Raw genomic sequence first — 20803 nt, 5'->3', positions numbered from 1 at the left:
TGCGGCATACACCACTAGGATTATTTAAATTACGTGATAATTATTCCTGTTGTAGGATGAGAGATGGTGGTTAGAGACTCCTACAAATTGTGCTTGATCTTATACTGCAATATCTTCCTTAAAAACTTAAATATTATACACATAACCAGATTCTTTGCTAAGCATATTTCAGTATTTGAGAAGTGATCTTTAAAAAGAGTTGAATATTAATGTAGATGGAAAATGCTATGAGCTGAACTTAAACCCTACTACCATAAATATCTTTATGCAATTAATCCATACATTTGAGTAAATATAATTTAGGGTAGTGTTAACTTATGTTTTATTTGGATTTGATCAATCTAAAATACCATCTGCTTGAAATTTATCGTTATTATAGTTGTCTCCATGTTTGATGGTTTGTACATGTTGTAACTTTGTAGTGAATGAACTATCCCTGAAGTTACATGCGCTTACATAGGATAGATGATAGGTTGTCATACATGTTTAATATAGAGTTTATCAAAATGTTTATTAGCATGAAACATGGGGCCGTTATATTCCTTCGTGCTTGGCTCAATCTTGCCTTCATCACGTACCGCTAACACATAATAGATTTTCATGTATAGTTAATATAGTGGTTGCAAAGTCGTTTATTAGCATTATTATAATAGGTTCCCTTATTTTCCTGATTATATATGCATTGCTACTCTGGTAGTGAATTTGTGTGCCTTATCCTAATTTTATTCAATCGGTTTTATTTGTTAAACCTTAAAAAAATATGTTATCATTTCCCACCTGTTTTTATTGTCGTTATAAGAAATGTAAATCAGTGCGAGTTTCATTTTACACCCAATTTTTATAAGTGTTGTACAAAGTTTGTATCGACATAAGTTTTATGGGATCGTGCGCCAAGGCACACATCTAAATCTAGTATATAATTAATCTCAACATAGTATTCAATATTCATAAGATCCCAGCAAACCTAACATATAGGATCACATAAAGATGATCTTGATCATGTAGGGCAGCTCACAAGATCGATACATGAAGCACAAAGTGGAGAAGATAACCATCTAGCTACTGCTATGGATACATAGACCAGGGATGAACTACTCACGCATCACTTCGGAGGCGGGCATGGCGATGTAGATGCCTCCGGGGATGATTTCCCCCTCCAGCAGGGTGCTGGGAAGAGCTTCAGAACCCCTTGAGATGGGTTCGGTGATGGCGATCGCGATGGAATTTTCGTGGATGGAGGCTCGGGTATCCAGGGTTTTCCCGAGAAGATGTATAAATAGGTGGAGGAATTAGGTCAGTGGGGCGCCTGGTGGGCCCAGACCTACCCTAGGCGTGGGCCAGGTCCAGGTCGCGCCTAGGGGTGGTCTGGCCGACCTGCTACGCCTCTTCGTCCCCCCTCCGGACTTCGTCTTCGTTTCGGTAAAATATTGACTTCGACTTTTGTTTCGTCAAATTCCGAGAATATTTCCTGTACAACTTTTTTGAAATACAAAACAGCAGAAAACAGGGAACTGACACTGTGGCATCTTGTTAATAGGTTAGTGCCGGAAATCATGTAAAAGTGCAACGAAGTGTAAACAAAACATATATAAATTGGTGTAAAACAAGCATGGAACATCAAAAATTATAGATACGTTTGAGACGTATCAACATCCCCAAGCATAACTCCTGCTCCTCCTCGAGTAGGTAAGTGATAACAAAATAATTTTGAGGTGACATGAGGCCAACACAATCTTGATCAAGCATGTAAAGCACTGTGAGCTAGGATCTAAGTACTCTAACATAGGCATGATAGCTATAATTCAATTGCACTTAACAACTATGTTATAACATGAAGAGTAACTGAAACAAAGGATGATGAATAGTAGTGCATTGAAAGCAAATGTGTGTTTATAAGCATAGAGTAAACATAATAAAGTAGTACTCAACATGTCCTTATGGAATAGCAAAACATAAATGCAAGGACACCTTCAAAGTTCAGAGGGTGACTAGATACAAATAATTTAAGAGCAAGCAATAGCACAATCATGAATCAATCAATAATAATTTTGGGACTATGCACATTGCACTAAGAATGACAACTATGCTCTCTTAATCGGTGCATAAAGTAGAAGATGAAGACTCAACATGAAAGTAAAAGAAAGACCCTTCGCAGAGGAAAGCGGGGATTACCCATGTGCTAGAGATTTTTATTTTGAAAGCAATAGGAGTGTTGAAAATATTTTTTTTTGAGAGATGCAACCCATGTCAATGGCAGTGATAAATAGTATGCCTCATGCATAATTAATTCCTATAAGTTTGCTTGCCCAATGCATAACATACCAATAATGCTCACACCTTGTCCTAATTAGCTTGGACTTCCATGGATTTTCATCACATACATATGTTTTTACCAAGTGTCACAAAGGGGTACCTCCTTGCCTCCTGTACAAAGGTCCTAGAAGATGAATCTCATTTGATTTCTCAATTTTGATGCATCTCAACTTTTTGGACATCCATACCGGGAAAACAAGGACAACATATATTTGGATATTTACCAAACTGAAACTTCCACCATGTGAACATGATTTTAGTTGGCGGCCCAATGTTCCTCTCTAACAATATGCATACTCCAAGCTTTGCAACTCATGGTAAATCTCCCTTCCTTCAAACAAGATGAGCATGCATAGTAATTCACTGATATTCAACAAAATCATATTGATGGTGTTCCCCATGACAGCATGGTTATCACACAACAAGCAACTTATAATAACTAAAAATTCATAAGACATAATACCTACCACAATAGTTTGTTTAGACTACTTTCCCATGAGCTATAAATTACACAAAATATGTGATAATTTTTGAAGGTTTAAAGGTAGCACACAAGCAATTTACTTTGGAGTGGCGGTGAAATACCACACATAGGTAGATATGGTGGAAACAATTGGCAAATTTGGTTTTTGGTGGTTGGATGCACGAGTAGAGCTCATACTCAGCACATGTGAAGGCTAGCAAAAGACTGGAAGCGACCAACTAAGAGAGCAATAATGGTCATAATCATGCATAGCAACAAAACATTATCAATCAAAGCATAAAATGATATTACAAGTCAAAAACTAAATGATCATGGAGGCTCTATTTGACAGGTTATAGTCATAACATGGTGTAAGCACGCGCCAAGTCAACCCAATAAAGCATCAAAGGAGAATACCACAATATTATGCTTTTATGATAGAAACAACACATGATTCTTTCAATGAAACATTATGCACTCTCAGCCATTTGAAACAAGTCATGCTACAACAATAAATACTAAGCATATGACAAGAATAACATCCAACATGACATGCCAAAGTCTATGCCATAGTCTAGACAAACTTCCTTTTGCATCACTATAGTCATGAAATATTTTACTCGTACCAACACCAATCAATGTATTTGAAATAGCCCTCAGAGATGAAATACAATATGGACCAGAGAGCTAATCATACATAAATAAAGAATACTAACGTTCTCTAAAATAATTCAATTGAAAGAACAAGAGGTAAACGCAGTACTAGAAAACTAGAACACTCGCAAAACAATAACAACGAAAACTAGCTAGGACGTTCTATGCAATTAAAAAGGAGCGGGTCTTTCTACAAAACAAATGTGCCGGGATCTAACATATGCTACAGCAAATAAAACAAAACAAAACAAAAAAACAAAAATAAAGACGCTCCAAGAACAACACATAGCGTATGAAGCAATAAAAATATAGTGTATAGAGAGATGACCTGTTGCTTTGTTGATGAAGAGGGGATGCATTGGGCATCCCCAAGCTTTGACACTTGTACCTCTTGAATATGTCTTGGGTGAAGGGGCATCCCCAAGCTTGAGCTTTTGTCTATTGTTCATCTCATCACATCATTCTTCTCTCCCTACAGTTGAAAACTTCCTTCATACAAAACTTTACACAATTCTTTATTAGCAGCATTAGTACAATCAAAATAAACAAATCCACTTGTGTTCAGTACTAACATATATCAAACATCTAATAAAGCATAAGGTACTTTAGCAACCTTTCAAAAAGGGATCAAAAGAACTCAAAAAAAAAGAGATTTAAGAGGCAAATGCAAATAGTTCAGAAATCTGTCAAAACATAACAGCTGGTAAAGATAGATTTTTCCAAAACTCCTCTGTTGCTCATCTCGAAATGTGGTCAACTAATGAAAGTTAGATAATAATCTGGGGCATATGCATAAAAAATTACAGCTCAAAATTCCGCTATGGCTATTTTTACTAATTTTTATGGTAACAAACACATAATCTGTTTTTAGGACATCAACTTCCCCAAACATTACTTTCTTCCTATTAGAGGCTATTCTTGGCACAAAAACGAAATAAAAATTATAAGGAGTTGTCATTGAAGTAGTAATAAATTCCAAGACTCAATAAAAAGAAAAAAATACTGTAAATAAAATATGGGTTGTCTCCCATAAACGCTTTTTAACGTCTTTTAGCTAGGCGCAGTAAAAATGCGAGCATCAAGTATTATCAAGTGAAGAAGTATCAACATTATAAATGGCGGGAGCCTTGCGCATACCTCTCATCTTTTTAAGCTTTTTCAAAGGGAAATAATGAGAACCATCTTGTGGGTGGTGAATATCATGATACCTTCCCCAACATCAATCCTTGCTCCCAGGAGATTTAGCAGCAATCGCCCAAGCGTGTTTTGTCCTTTTCCTACACATTCAATGACAAGATAATTAGTAGATACCATACTTCCTAAATTTTGTGTGTGCACTCCTTCAGCAATTCCAATGGGTAGTATAACAACATTATTGGTAAGAGATATTTCTTCTTCTCCCTCAGAAAGTCCCCAAAGATTTAAAGACTCGTAAATATCTCTAGGCATAAGGCAAAATTCGAACATAATATCACAACGATCATAAAAATTTCACCACCTATATCAAATTTCACTGAAGGGAGCCAATTTGTGGGTTCAGAATTTATTGGAAATTGATCATATTTCTCCCAAAGCATAGTATAACATTCGTTCAATCTAGTTATACATGTCTCCAGAGTGTTTAATCTATTAAAAATGCTCACAAGGGATGAACCGAAATTACTAGGTGAGCTATATGTTGCAATCAACTTTTTTATGGCGTTAAAAACTTGACCTCCATCACCAAGAAGGAAATCTCCTCCAGCTACTGTGTCCAAAGCATATCTATAACGCAGAATAAGACCAAAATAAAACCTACTAAGAAGCAAGCCTGAAGTCATTCTCGGTTCAGTTTTAATATAAGAACTATTAATTCTAGACCAAACTTCCTGGAAACTCTCCTCACTCCCTTGTTTGAAAGTGAAAATCATATCCTCAGGCGACATAGTAACAAGAGCAGACATTTTAGCAAAATTAATATTAAACAACATAAATAACAGCTATAATAGAAACTATTTTTTTTATATTTTAGATATAATGAAAGCAAACAAAACAAAGTAAAGTAAACTAAGCAAAATATAACAAAGTAAAGAGATTGGAGATGAGAGACTTCCCTTGCAGAAATCTCTTTCTCCCCGGCAACGGCGTCAGAAAATAGCTTGATGGCGTGTGCTCGTAGTACGCAGACACGCTGTTGCGGGACCCCAAGAGGAAGGTGTGATGATCACAACATCAAGTTTTCCCTCAGTACAAAACCAGGATTTAATCGACCAGTAGGAGAAAGACGTGACTTTCGAAGGTGTTGCTGCCTGACTAGTGGTAGGGCGCACTACCGGCGTCAGCAACAATGTGGAACCTCCACACAACCAAAGTACTTCGCCCCAACTTACAGTGAGCTTGTCAATCTCACCGGTTTGTTGAATACAAAGGATTGGACGTATCAAATGAAAGGAGATATTTGCAGAAAGTAAACATAACATGATTGCAGTTGAATTTATCAGTAAGCTAGGAAATAGGACCGGGGTCCACAATTAACTAGTGGTGTCTCTTCATAAAGAAATAGCATGTTGGGTGAATAAATTACAACTAGGCAATTGACAGAATATCGACCATACATGATAAGATGATTACTATGAGATTTTTTATTGGGCATTACAACATAATACATAGACCGTAGTCCAACTGCGTCTATAACTAATAATCCACCTTGAGGTTAGCGTTCGCACCCCTTCCAGTATAAAGTTGCAACCCCTTGTGTGTAAAGTAAACAATAAAATTACCCTTAGATAAAACATTGTTGTTTTCTCCCTAGTAGCAACAACACATCTACAATCTTAGAAGTTATAAAGTCACTCTCCTAGAAAACTAGAGGCATAAACCTACTATCGAGCATAAATACCCCCTCTTGGAGTCACAAGTGTCCACTTGGCGAGAGTTTCTACTAGCAACGGAGAGCATGCAAGATCACAAATAACATATGACATGAATATATAATCAATCTCAACTTAGTATTCAATATTCATCGGATCCCAGCAAACCAAACATATAGGATTACATAAAGATGATCTTGATCATATAGGGCAGCTCACAAGATCGATACATGAAGCACAAAGTGGAGAAGACAACCATCTAGCTACTGCTATGGATCCATAGTTCAGGGATGAACTGCTCACACATCACTTCGGAGGTGGGCATGACGATGTAGATGCCTCCGGCGATGATTTCCCCCTCCGGCAGGGTGCCGGGAAGAGCTTCAGAACCCCCCGAGATGGGTTCGGCGATGGCGGCCGCGACGGAAATTTTCGTGGATGGAGGCTCGGGTATCTAGGGTTTTCCCGAGAAGATGTATAAATAGACGGAGGAATTAGGTCGGTGGGGCGCCTGGTGGGCCCAGACCTACCCTAGGCGCGGGCCAGGTCCAGGCCGCGCCTAGGGGTGGTCTGGCCGACCTACTGCACCTCTTCGTCCCCCCTCTGGACTTCGTTTCGGTAAAATATTGACTTCGGCTTTTGTTTCGTTCAATTTCGAGAATATTTCCTGTATAACTTTTCTGAAATACAAAAACAGCAGAAAATGTGGAACCGGCATCGTGGCATCTTGTTAATAGGTTAGTGCCGGAAATCATGTAAAAGTGCAACGAAGTGTAAACAAAACATATATGAATTGGTGTAAAACAACCATGAAGCATCAAAAATTATAGATACGTTTGAGACGTATCACAGAGCGGATGGGAAACAACGCCGACACTATAGATTTCCCAGCCCGCCGCCGCCAAACCCCAAACAGAATCGCCGTTGACCGAGAGCGCACACTCATTTTTCAGGGGCAGTTGGGAATTCGCGTGGCGCTTGTTCTTTGTCGCGCGCTGGACTGGACGCGGGATAGAAGCACGCGGGAAAAAATACACCGCACACTCAATTTTTTTAACCCGCACGCGAAAATGCAGCGAATGAGCGCGATTTTGCTCGTTCACGCGCTAATAAAGCAGCACATCTTATTTCTGTTGGAGACTTGGAGTTGCTCTAAGTTACCTATCCCGAGGACAATTTCTACTAATGAAACCTATTTCTCAACAATGGAGGACATCCCATGAGAGAGACATGGAGGGAGGGAGAAGGAGAGGATCTCTGGATATGGAAAATTACTGCTGAATCGTAGTGGATCTAATAGGGCTATGTGAAAAGCCAATTTTGATGAACTTGCTAAGGAAGATGGAGTCATGGTGGCAGACTCACGGAGGAAGTTGCTCTCTACTCGTATGTTTTTAAGACGGGTATTCTGTTTGGAATTAAGGGATGAATTAACCGTGTTGTCCTTAGAGCTCATTACCTCTCCTCGGTTGTTGAAGATAATTCGGGCGGTACATGTTGTGGTCGGACATGTACCACTCGTACCGAGCCATTGGATGCACTTGCAATGAACAACTAGCAAAGTTTTCAAGTACATGAGTATTGCTGCCTTCATAAAGTTCAGGTTATCCAACACAAATTTCAACTTATGTAAACAACTTTTCTCCCTTGTTGAGCATAAATCACGACAATTGAACAAAAATTCAAAGTGGTCTATAGATCTAGGAACATTTTGAGGCGTATTTGATCTTTTAAGATCTTGAAGCACCTTTGATGGTGATACTAAAGTTACTGGTCCCGAGCGCAAGTATTGTTCGATCATTTCCATGAAGACAAGAGGAGGAGAGAAGTCGAGTCAAAGTCAAAAGGCACTAAAAAAATAAAGTAAAAAAAAAACAAGTGGAGGGAAATCAGGGTTCAGCTCTGTTATCCATAGGCCCATTTCGAATGCAGCCCAGCCCAAAGGCCCACAACACCAGAAGATCCCAACTTCAGAAGCAAGAGCGGTAAGGCGTGAGAAGCGGATTGGCCGAGCCGCTTGCCGTGGCATCTCCGTCTCCCTCCCCTCCGTCGCGGCCGGCCGCGCGCCACCGTCTCCGCCACCACCCACAGGCCCGATTCCGGGTTACCCGTCCTCCCATAGCGCCACCATCCCCTCCTCCTCGACACACGCCCAACTCCGCGGCCTATCGTCCCGGGGACCGCCAATTCCTCCCCCCATTTGCTCCGGAAGCTACCCGAGATGCACCATGCGATGCGGCTGCGTTGCCTCCTCCAGCATCCGCCGCTCTGGTGCAAGTGCAGCTCCCTAGGAATCTCCACGAGTGGAGGCGGCTGCTTCGTCCGGAGGTTCAGCGCGGTCGGTGCGCCGAGGCCGTGCGATGCGGGGCGGCGGCTGTGCCGGTTCTACGGCTCCAAGGGCGGCGTAGGGAGCGCCGAGGCCAGGGGCGGCGGGCCAGCGGAGGCTGCGGCAGGTAGCAGCGGCCGGTGCATCGAGCAGGAGCACGCGCGCCTCGGGGAGAGGGACCAGCAGGAGTGGCTGAGCGGCGAGAGATTCCTCAGCGACTGCAAGAGGCGGGAGTCGCCCTTCCTCACCCGGCGGGAGAGGTTCCGCATCGAGTTCCTGCGCCGCGTCGTGCCGTGGGAGAAGGGGAACCTCACGTGGCAGAATTTCCCCTACTACGTCAAGTGAGACGCCGCCGCGCACACCATCTGTTCGATGTTTTGTTTGAACGAAGCTAATATGAGTGATTAATGTATTTTTTTGTGCTTTGGATTGCAAGTGAGAATGCAAGACAGCTGCTGAGGGAGTGCACCGCGTCACACCTGCGGCACAAGGGCATCACGTCTGAATATGGCTCTCGGCTACCATCCTCTGGAGGAAGGATACTGCTCCAGAGCTTGCCAGGTATTATTCGGTGAAGAGGAAGATGCGTAGAGATGTGAACGCTCCGATTCTGATATTTGTTCAATGTAGGAACTGAGCTCTACAGAGAGAGATTGGTAAGAGCTCTTGCGCATGAGTTGCGGGTGCCACTACTAGTTCTGGACATCAGTGTCCTAGCTCCATATGTAAGATGCTGAACCCTTACATACAGAATGTAAAGTGGTAGCTGCAAACCTAATAAATCCTAACTTGTTAGGATTTTGGGGAAGATTATTCAGAAAGCGAGGAAGAAGATGAGCATGGCGAGTCGGAGGACGAAGGTTCAGAGTCTGAGATGGAAGATGAAGGCGATGAAGATTGGACAAGCAGCAATGAAGCTAAATCGGGGGAAAGTGATGACGAGGATGCTCTGAAATCAGTGGAAGAACTCAAAAAATCTGTGGATGACCTCAAGAAGTTGGTCCCATGTACTCTGGAGGAGTTTGCCAAGGTGATATATTATATTGAGATGTTTGACTGTACCAACCAATAAATGCTTGCTTCCATGTAGGTTTCATGATTAGTTGTTCAAAGAAAAATTATCTTGTACACTTTGTATCTTGTTCCTTTTAATGTCTGCAAAGAAGACAACGTCTAACAATAGACAGTCTCGAGGAAAGTAGGAGTGTTATCCTAACTAAAATACCATTGGTCATTAATAGAACTTCATGCATACAGATGTTTCAAAAATCTGCTGTTAATTTTGGATTGATGATTAAACTTTAATCAACTGAATTTGCTATCTTCCTTTGCCTTTCAGAAACATCAAACTATGATAAGAAATTAGTTGTACTCTCTAGTTGTTCCCTCAATGTTGCTTTGTTATTTTTACATGTGTTTGTAGTTCATAATGATTTTCATTTGCTTGTGCTTCTAGAGAGTCGTTGGTGAAGAGGAAGGTACGTCATCAGAATCCTCTGAAACTGCCAAGTCATCAGAAGAAGAGAAAAGACCTTTCCAAAGGGGTAATGTGATCTTTTATTTTGTCTTGATCTTTTCTCTGGTACGCTGACACTAAATCAAATTAAAATTTATTTCTGGACTATCATCTGGGACCATAGAAATGTTTTCTAAATTTGGTCAGTTAGATTACATGTAAATATGGGTGGTATCTTTTATCTCCGTTATGCTGACACTAAATAAGAATAAACACTTTCCCTGAATTACCTGATAAGGACAAACCTAGTGGATTACTTAGGAATGTGCATGACCCCAGATGACCAAATTCTCCGTTATGCCTCCTTTAGCCTATACCGCTGCATGATGGCCTGATAACAAATTTGAGACGGACCTCTTTATTGACTCCATTGTGCATGTGCTGCACCAACTCTGGAATTCAATGTACTTCAGTAAAGGAACCACTCTGAAGTCAAATTAGAAATATATGCTGCATTGTAATAACTCTGATATTGTGACGCAGAAGTTTCAGCTGAATGTTGTTCCTTTTTCATACTTGTTTTCAGGAGATAAAGTCAAGTATGTTGGTTCCTCAGCAGTTGTTGAAGCAGATCAGAGGTGATTGTTTGATACTGATTCTCTTCCCTCAATTTGCTTTTCATGATAATGTTCCATTCTCATTGGTTGTCACCATGATTTCACCCTTTTATCTCCGTTCTCTTATTCTTAAGTCCTAACAAATAGCAGGATGTTCCTCTTTAAAGATATACATGGTTAAATCAAATGTAGGCAGTTAGGCATCATATGTGAGCCTTCCATATGCCTATCAAGTTACAATATTATACATTACGTGATTTGTTTATTCGAGAAAACGCAGAACTTTTGTGTTTCATTTCATGAAGTGGTAGAATTTTGAGTTACAATCCTCCTAGGAGGCATGGGATAACATATTGGAGAAACACTAGTGAATGTCCCAGGTCGTTGGCAGGACTACCAGTAGGCCAGTGGCGCTAGCTCTAGCCCATAGCGCTGCCTCGTATGTGATCCTCGCAACAAGGGTGCTAAACTGCTAACCAAAGGGCGGGCTGTGTTGAATATGGAGTCATTGTGGTACTTCCGGATCATCCATGGTGTGAGGAGAGTCGCGGAGGCGAATCCCTGTGTGGTGTAAACATTACGTGGTTTGTGTGCATGTGCATAATTATGTGTGTGTTTCTGTGCGGGTGCGGTGGGGGAAGCACACATGTGCATCTACTCATGTTTTGTATGCATCCATTTGTGGTGTACACAAGCACATGATGGGCTGGCTTGGGTTTATTTTTTTGGGAGTGGATGGATTTGTGTAAGCAATAGGCCATCTACACTTATGTTAGCATAACAGTATTATTATCCACTACTATATCCGTGAAATTGGAAAATATTGTTATCCAGGTTTCAGGAGTCCGTGTTGTCTGTTATTATACTGGATGCCAAAAATTACACCACTTTTTATTTTTCTATGATGGTTCCCTTCTGAATTGAGCTTCATCACATTACCACTGATATGTACCATATATGCATACACAGGATCATTTTGGGGAAATTACCTACTCAAGATGGCTCGAGAAATGCCTATACTTTTATTAGTGGCAGGTGGGTGGGTATACCTTTCTCTCGTGGAACAGGATAAAATGATTTTGGTTTTGGTAGTTATGAGACCCCAAGGCAACATATAATATGAATTTTACTGTTTCGTTTTTCTTGTTATTATTGTTGTAATCCATTCACGTTAAGTGTGTTGTGATTTTTTTTGTCTTGTAGTTACTTAGTCATATTAGTACTCTTTCTGTCTTCACTGTCCTATTTTTCTAGAATAGGCCAGTTAGGGTTCTTCACCTTTAGCATTTCTTACTATATATCCCTAAATATACATAAAGGGAATCTGCATTTTCTATTACTTCTTCACCTTTAGGGTTCTTCACCTTTAGCATTTCTTACCATATATCCCTAAATATACATAAAGGGAATCTGCATTTTCTATTACTGCTATGTCTGTACACATGTTTCTCCCAAATTATGAGTAAGAGTAACTCTTCTAACTTTACATATTACAGGACTTTATCAAATGGGCAGCGTGGAGAGGTATATGAGACCAACGGGGATCAAGTAGCTGTCATATTTGAACCTCCTGCACAAAAGCTCCATGATGGTGACGAAACTAGCAAGGAGGAAGATGCAAACAGCCCATCTATTTACTGGGTTGATGGTACACCCCTACTCTGTTTCACCAACAGTTAGATATGATTATTCCAGGCACCTTCATCTCACATTCTCTTACTTTAGCTCAAGATATTGCGCATGACCATGATATTGAGTCAGAAGATTGGCATATAGCAATTGAAGCACTTTGTGAGGTGATTCGTCAAAATATTTTTTGCCACATATATGTTTTCTTTCACTTTCAGAAACTTTGTGCATTTTGCGCGTATGAGACCTAGCCCTTAATTAGAATGTTGCACTCTAATATTGACATTTGTTTCCAGTCTCATTTGATAAATTTACCTGCCCACTTGTGATTTTTTTAACAGGTTCTTCCATCGCTAGAACCAGTCATTGTCTACTTTCCAGACAGCTCCCAGTGGTTATCTAGAGCAGTTCCAAAATCAAATCGCAGGGAGTTTCTTCAAAGGGTAGACGAAATGTTTGACCAACTCACTGGACCAGTAGTAATGATATGTGGGCAGAACATACTGGCAGCAGTACCCAAGGACAAAGACAAGGAACCAGTAAGCTTTAGAATTCTTGTCGCTTAACTTTATCTGATAAAACATTTTCTGTACTCATTTCTGGTTTGGACACATACAGCCGACACTGATGTTTCAGAATCTCTCTCGTCTGTCTTCACTGGTAATTTATCGATATTTTAGTATTCGTACATGCTTATTTTCTCTTAGCTTTTTTTCGAATAGAAAACCTCTTCTCTCATTCAGCTTTTTATGCCCTCGTTCAATATACACTCCCTATATTAAAAGGCACAAGCTCGTAATATTGTTTCCTTCCTGCATCGCACTACACAATTTCATATAAACATGTTTGTTTTTTACAGATAATTCTATACCAAATTTTAACTGTATTTTAATGTAGTGCAAGCAATCACAAAATAACTTATTTATTTGATGATTGATGAAATCATCTGGCATTATGTAGAGCGTGAGTAGAGAACATGGGTAATTACATGACTGCACATAGTGTATGCTAGGCTGTAGAAATGTTTGCTTTGCCAAAGATTACAACTGTGCTAGGTACTCAAATGGAGATTACTTGCTAGCTTGTTATGAAACATAATTTGCTGTACAAAGCATAACTACAGAGCACAGTAGAAAATAGGCATATGTTTATTAGACTTTTTTTGCTTTTGGTTTATACTGTCCAAAAATCACTCTTCATATTTAACGTTATATATGTAATGTTGTGCTCTTCTATTTGAAGATTGGTACACTGATTAAAATTCTGTAACCAGCCATCATCGCTGAAGCGGTTAGTAGGGGGGCTGAAGGGACAAAAAGATTCAAGATCCAGTGACATATCAAAGCTCTTCACAAATAGTCTTATTGTTCCTCTTCCAGAGGTAAGATTTGTCTACTAATTCAAATGAATCTACAAAGTTATGTGCTGCAACAATTTGAGCGTGACTTCCTGCCCTACATAAACATTTGATAATGCCATTACTGTGTTTTTAGTTCAAATCTATGGCCTGCAGTGCCTAGACCATCAAGTGCCCTTTAGCTTGGGGGGAGCTTCTGAATTTTGTATCTTGTTTATTTATCTACAGGAAGGCGAGCAACTACGAGTTTTCAATAACCAGATCGAAGAGGATAGGAAAATTATTATTTCAAGGCATAACCTTGTTGAATTACATAAGGTTTGAATGCATGGCTTGTGTTCCTATTTAATTTCCTGCATATGGCTTCCTGCATATGCCATTTGTAAATCACTATTCATTGATGCAGGTGCTTGAAGAGAATGAGCTATCATGTGTGGAGCTTATGCATGTGAAGTCTGATGGAGTCGTTTTGACAAAGCAAAGTATGTCTGCTAACATGCTTCCCCTCATGCAAGCTGTATTTTTGTGCAACTGTTTTGACCAAAAACCATAGTCCATGACAGTAAGATTGTATTGATAAGAAAAAAAATATGTACATGGATATTCACGAAAGCTATCCAAGTCACATAAAAGACTTAAGTACAATAAAATCATATCACCGAGCAAATTCAAGCCTTTAATGGAGCCTTGGAGCCTGTAAAAGGAGGTCATTCTTAACTAGGATTTACTAGGAGGTAGTATTTTCCAGCAATGATACCAGATGATGCATTTTACCATCCTAGACGGAACCGTCTTATAATTTAAAAAAGAATATTCTTGTAAAAGTTCATTGGAGTGCTTGCCAACCAATTGATGCTTTTATGTTGGTTTAGTGTTATGGGGAATCTTTTTATGACTTGTTCATGTGATCTACTGTTGCCGTTTAAGTGCAACTGTCAGTGCCACAACCCTAGCTCTTGACGACTTGAAGAAACTGAAATCATGTTATGTACACTGATATAGGCTTCGGTACCTGGTTTTTAAGGCGTCACCTTAATACCTTATGGATGCTTAGGCCGCAAGGCACCCTGGTAGCGCCTTAACATTTTTCCTGGCATGGGCGCTTAGGCGTCAAGGCAGGGAATGATCGCTTTACCACCTTAAAAACCTTGCTTCTGCAATATCAGAATAAATAGTATAAAATATTATTTAAATAGGAAGGACATAAGATTGATAGAGCTCGGATTAGTATCCTTTAAGTTACATGCTTAGGGGTCAAGTAAGTCCTTGAATGCAAGGGGCAACATATATATCAATTGTCAATCATACAATGATGAAAATTTAATCATCTATTATCTCCCCCTCCCTTTCTACTCTCCCATCCCCTATTACATGCTGCCAGGTCACCTTGTTTCTTCCAAATTTCTTGTCGTAGGGAATTCTTTTCGCTGGAAATAAATGTTTTTGCAAAAATAATGTAAAGATTGATTAAGTGTTGATAGGTCATTATGAGCCGTTTTCTATCCAATAAACTAGATAGTTTGCTTCCTTGGTAGACCATGTTTGGATTTTTAGTAACTGGCCATGGCTGGCTGGTTACAGATGGAAACACCTTATCCTTTTGAATTAACCTATGCTGTAATTCAGTTGAATCCTCTTAATCCCCCCCACCCCCACCCTTCCCTGCAAGCTGAGCACTGAACGGGTGTATTATGTGTTGCAGAAGCTGCAAAGGTTATTGGGTGGGCTAGAAGTCATTATCTGTCATCAACAGTTCTTCCCGCTATTGAGGGTGACAGATTAATCATTCCACGCGAGAGGTACTTAACTTTAAATTCAATGCCAGTTATGTATTTGATCGATTTATTTTTGCTGGCACTTTACTATTATTGTTTGCAATTTTGTGAAGCCTTGAAGTAGCCATCGAGAGGCTGAAGGAACAGGTCATTAAATCTAAGAATCTCTCTCAAAATCTGAAGGTATTCAGCTTATTTATATGATAAAGTCAACTCTCCACCTTTCTTATCTGCTAGGGCCACCTTAGTTGCTAGCTACTATTCTTTTCCTAACTCACAAGTTCCATATCTTCAGAATTTGACGAAAGATGAGTATGAACGCAATTTCATATCTTCTGTTGTACCTCCTGATGAAATTGGAGTGAAATTCGATGATATTGGTGCGCTTGAGGATGTCAAGAGGACACTGGATGAGCTTGTTGCTCTTCCAATGAGGAGACCAGAGCTTTTCTCTCACGGCAATTTATTAAGGGTATAGCTTGCTTTACTAGACTTATCATGACCGCTTAAACTTTTCTGTTGACATTCCATGGGATCCTAGATATTGCATTTAGGTTATTGTTGTTTCTAGAGAGGAGTTACTTAGTAGTATTGTAAAAAGAGAGGGGCCAATAACTTATTGCAGAATACAAATATGTACCTCTGAGAAATTGTCTTAGTGCTGCCCTTCCAAAAAGTTGTCTTTTATTTGATTTAGCATTGAGTTCATCATGTGTAGTTAGTTCTCACATGATGTACCGCTGAACAAATCTTCCTCTGGATTACTGTAGTTGCTATTCAGTGTTTAATTCATCATGAAAGCATGGTGAATTTCATGAACACCATAAGATTACCTTTTCTTCTGAAGTTAAATTCTGCAATTGAAAGATCACTTGCAGTCTTATGGTTCTTAGACAAATTATTGGTTGGTTAAGTTTAATGAACATTGAATAAAATTTTGCACGTCCTCGTTTGGTGTACTTCCTCAAATTCATATCAGTTGCAACTAATATAGATGTATCTAGACATATTTTAGTTCTAGATACATTCATACTAGTGTCAAGTAATATGGATCGGAGGAAGTAGCTTTTTTATATCCATTGTATCGGAAATTCCTGATACCTGAATTGTCTTAGCTGAATTTTCTCTTCTGCCTGGACCTTTTTTCAGCCCTGCAAAGGTGTTTTGCTTTTTGGGCCTCCTGGCACAGGAAAAACACTTTTGGCAAAGGCACTGGCAACAGAAGCTGGGGCAAATTTTATCAGCATAACTGGTTCTTCACTGACGTCAAAGGTAATGAGATCAACTTGTTTCCATTTCTTTCATATTATTGCAGGAAATATCTAATAGATAATCTGCATTTTATGCTAGTGGTTAATTACAAACACCTTATGTGAAGTTTGAACCAATTCCAGTCTGGACTCTTTTCCTTCTATGCGGCCATATATTGGGTTAACTGTTGACATAGTTACTTCATGCAAGTGAACATAATGGTCACTTAACTTCAGTTAAGAAGCAGGCAGATTTGAGCATTGAAACCCGTACTGATAGCAAGTCAAAGGACAACTATAATAGTTTCTACTTGCTACAAGCAAGTCAATAATTTTAGATTTTTTTGAAAACCAGGTCGAAGGTCAGTAGTAGAAAGCAAACTTTTCTTGTTATTTTTTTCTTACAAACTATGCTAGTTAAGTTTGCCGAGGCATTTCTTTTATAATGCTTGTTAATGATGTATCATGTTCTTGTACATGAAACGAGGGAAGCTACTGATTGGAGGGTTCAGTAGATGCATGAAATTTCTGTTTTTGAATCTGGACCATGCCGAAGGGATCCCACTGTTAGTTCATTTACTTTTTAGTGTGGTTGGAGCATAGCATGATGTAGGTTGAGACCACATCTTGTGTTTGATGGAGGGCATGATATGAATAAATTCATGATAGGTGGATGGACTCGTGATAATGTTTTTTTGTTCCATTCCCCTAAGGTGCTAATTTTCTAGATTTGACCTTCTATGCTGTTGTAATAGTTAATCAAATAAATATTTGCTCGATCCCTTGGAAGTCAGCATCATCCACTTGCACTATTGCAATACAAGCTTATTTTCCAGCAAAATACCTTATTTCTCTATTTTTAAAACAGTGGTTTGGAGATGCTGAGAAGTTGACAAAGGCCCTGTTCTCCTTTGCTAGCCGACTAGCTCCTGTCATCATATTTGTGGACGAGGTATGCCTACTTACATAAATAGAAAGTTATTTACCATGGCTTTGGTTGCGAGCAATCTCCTGGTATGATACAATTTGGTCTTGTATCACAGGTTGACAGCTTACTTGGCGCCAGAGGGGGTGCACTCGAACATGAAGCAACAAGGAAGATGCGGAATGAATTTATGGCAGCGTGGGATGGTCTAAGGTCCAAAGAGAACCAACGGATCCTTATTCTTGGTGCGACAAATCGCCCATTTGATTTAGATGATGCTGTTATACGGCGTTTACCTAGACGGTAATATGTGCGCCCATGCTTTTCGCTTTCAAATAAATTTAAGCTACGCTGATCTAGCAATGTGCTTATTTGTTTCATGATCTACAGGATATACGTTGGCCTTCCAGATGCTCAGAACCGAAGGAAAATTCTCAAGATTTTACTTGCTAAAGAAAACCTAGAAGCTGATTTTAAATTCGATGAACTTGCTAATGCGACTGAAGGTTATTCAGGAAGTGACCTGAAGGTATGAAACAAGCCATTTATTACCTTCTTCCGTGTCATTGAAGAAAGTGAAACTGTTGTTCTTGTGCAATCATTGAAATGTTGTTATGTGCAGAACTTATGCATAGCTTCAGCGTACAGGCCAGTTCAAGAACTTATAGAAGAAGAAAAGAAGGTAGTTATGCTCTTTTAACTTTTGCCATGGGTCAGTATATACATAATCATCCAAATTATGGATCTCTTATTTTTTTCACATGGTTATCATATTCTGTAGGGACGTGGGAGTGGCAGCAGCTCTCACTTAAGACCCCTTGTATTGGATGATTTTATACAAGCAAAAGCGAAGGTACTATAGGCTCAGTTTTCTTTTTTTTTGAAACTAGGCAAGAGACTTGCCATTCATTGATATAGGAGAAGAGAATGGCCAGTTTATGAGGGAAACCAGCTGAAAACCGATACAACACAACACAACACGCCGGCCCCGGGGCCGCGCACCACACGAGCCGACGGCCTAGCCACCCCAGTGGCCAAGGCCGACACCCTAAAAACACCTCAAAACACGACAAGGCGGAGGCAAAACACGGAGCCGCCACTCCGACAACCACGCCGACCCCCGGGGCCGCGCACCACCTAGCCGAAGACAAGCCGAGGACGAAACCGACTGGACAGACAACACGAACAACAAACTTGTAGTGAAGGGCCTCCACAGTGATGCCTCCAACGAGGGGAGCGACGTCCGAGAGCGCCGCCATCACCGGCATCGGCCAAGGCCGGTGCAGGGTTTTCACCCGGAGCACACCGAAACCGAAGACGTGTTCGCCTGACCGCCGAGTCGAGGAATCCAAACCGCTCGTCGACGCCGACAACCAACTCGCTCCACAGCTCCCTCCGGCCGACGGAGCAACCAAGGCGAGGACCCCAACAGGCAAAACGACACAGGAAAGTGTCGCCCTCGCCCGATCCCACGAGGAATCAGGGTTTCCCTGGAGCACCCGGGCGGAGGCGCAAGAACACCACCTCGACGACGCCTCCAAGGAGGTCACGACGCCAAAAAAGGCGCCGCCGCCGTCGGTTCCAGCCGCAGCCAGAACAAGACTTTCGCCCGGCAGAGAGTCGCAACCTCACACCCGCCGCAAAGGGCCGGCCAGACCACCAACACCACCCGGAGCGCCGAATCCGCGCCACAGCCACCACCACCACCAAACCAGAGAGCTCCGCGAGCACGACCGACACCCACCGCATAAATACCCAGTTTTAAGTTTCCAGTTCCTTTAACATTGGCTATTCCCTATGCAGGTAAGTCCTTCTGTTTCTTATAACGCGACAAGTATGAATGAATTAAGAAAATGGAATGAACAATACGGGGAAGATGGCAGCAGGACAAAATCACCATTTGGGTTTGGCAACTGACCTATTCTAGTAGTGACTTTACGTCACTGTTGTTTGTTTGTAACATCAATAGGCTGCCTATTTAGTTACGGGAAGTCAGTTCCCATTTTTCGCCCAGAGCCTATTTATATAAACCAATGATCCTGTACAAATAGCAAAATTTCAAATCAAATGTCAATTTTCCGAGTTCACACTAGCTGGTATTAGCCGATTTTCCAAAAATGTAATGCTGAGCTACAAATTGCTCCAGCTCAGCATCCAGGTGTAAGTAGCTCCAGAGAATTTCACCTGTTGTACACTACTTCTAATGAAATATTTTTTTCCTTATAGTTCTGAAATGTTCTGCAGAACACAACGATGCTGGAGTACTACTTTGTGTGGCTGTGTAAAGATAACTTGTTGAATTTCGATCGTTATTCTAGGCTCTTTACTGTATGAGTTGCTGGTTATTTTGTTCTTTGAATCGTAATCTCCCGGTATAACAAGAAAAACCCCAGCATTGAAGGCTGAAGCTGTTGTACTGGGTCATCAGAGGATGGTAACCACGGATTAGACGATACGCTCCGGTACGTCCACAGGAGCCAACAGAGAAGTAGTTGGAACATATGAACGCCATAACGTGGGGGTGACTGGACTGTGCTAATCCGCATCTTCTCACGAGTGGCTCTGGACCCAAGAAGGACCACTTCCTGCTGTCATTTTCGCTCTGCAAATCGGGCAGCTAGGAATCTAAATGCTCTCTCTCCATGCTGATGTCGAGTCGTGTTGGAGGCAGGGACCATTTTCTTCGACGTTTCGTCGCGTCCGGGGCAATGATAAACACCAGTCGTCAGATCCTCCACCTGGACAGTATTTCGTGCCTTACATTTTACAGTTTCAAGAGGAAATGCTAGTGCAAGTGTATGACCAGAACGAGTCCAATCCCATGAGTAGAAACACGCTGGCGTGGAAGCCAGCAACGTTCACATAGCACAACGCAAGTCGTACAGAACCTAAGTCTTCTTTAGCCCAGCACTCGTCAGTCGTCAGCAAGAAGTTGGCGTTCACATTTCAGTTCGATATCAACCAAGTGCAGACAGGGGAGCTGTTGTTACAAAGGGTATACGCTGTAAATTGGTCTAGTGTTTCTAATTGCCGCAAAAAAAAAGGAGATAAAAAATAGAATCTTCACAAGTAAGGTAGTACATTTGATACTTTGATGGTCAACTATGCCATCGTTTTTCGACAGCGAACGCGTCCTCATGCATATTCCATTCGAAATTCAAGCGATTCAGTCGAGAAAAAGAACGACGA

The 20803-nt window shown here is 40.8% G+C and overlaps 1 protein-coding gene across 3 annotated transcripts; it reads left to right on the top strand.

The window, feature by feature from the left end:
* The first annotated feature begins 8302 nt into the window (after positions 1-8302).
* LOC124693183 lies at positions 8303-19699 on the top strand. 3 transcript variants are annotated; one of them, XM_047226648.1, is made up of 24 exons: positions 8305-8946; positions 9042-9166; positions 9236-9330; positions 9402-9635; positions 10062-10149; positions 10648-10699; positions 11648-11713; positions 12175-12326; positions 12404-12474; positions 12649-12846; positions 12926-12967; positions 13581-13688; positions 13893-13982; positions 14071-14146; positions 15367-15463; positions 15553-15622; positions 15735-15911; positions 16589-16711; positions 17558-17641; positions 17733-17917; positions 18005-18143; positions 18237-18296; positions 18396-18467; positions 19418-19698. In XM_047226648.1, exons 1-24 carry the CDS (start codon positions 8501-8503, stop codon positions 19529-19531), a joined length of 2964 nt encoding a protein of 987 aa, XP_047082604.1. In that variant the 5' UTR covers positions 8305-8500; the 3' UTR covers positions 19532-19698. The 3 variants fall into 3 exon arrangements, with proteins under 3 accessions (XP_047082606.1, XP_047082604.1, XP_047082605.1); XM_047226650.1 differs by lacking the exon at positions 11648-11713 and having other exon boundaries at positions 8303-8946; positions 19418-19699; XM_047226649.1 differs by lacking the exon at positions 12926-12967.
* Positions 19700-20803: the final 1104 nt, after the last annotated feature.

Source organism: Lolium rigidum, chromosome 2 (assembly GCF_022539505.1).
Source record: "Lolium rigidum isolate FL_2022 chromosome 2, APGP_CSIRO_Lrig_0.1, whole genome shotgun sequence".
In the NCBI taxonomy this organism is placed as follows: Eukaryota; Viridiplantae; Streptophyta; class Magnoliopsida; order Poales; family Poaceae; genus Lolium; species Lolium rigidum.
The sequence above is the reverse complement of the archived record's forward strand: the minus strand, read 5'-3'. Positions and strand labels throughout refer to the sequence as shown.

Bases quoted from the DNA above. Each gene is read 5' to 3' on its own strand.
- LOC124693183 (XM_047226648.1), top strand. From the start codon at position 8,501: ATGCACCATGCGATGCGGCTGCGTTGCCTCCTCCAGCATCCGCCGCTC. The intron at 12,475-12,648 runs GTGATTCGTCAA...TTTTTTTAACAG, and splicing joins CAATTGAAGCACTTTGTGAG to GTTCTTCCATCGCTAGAACC. The intron at 18,144-18,236 runs GTATGAAACAAG...TGTTATGTGCAG, and splicing joins ATTCAGGAAGTGACCTGAAG to AACTTATGCATAGCTTCAGC.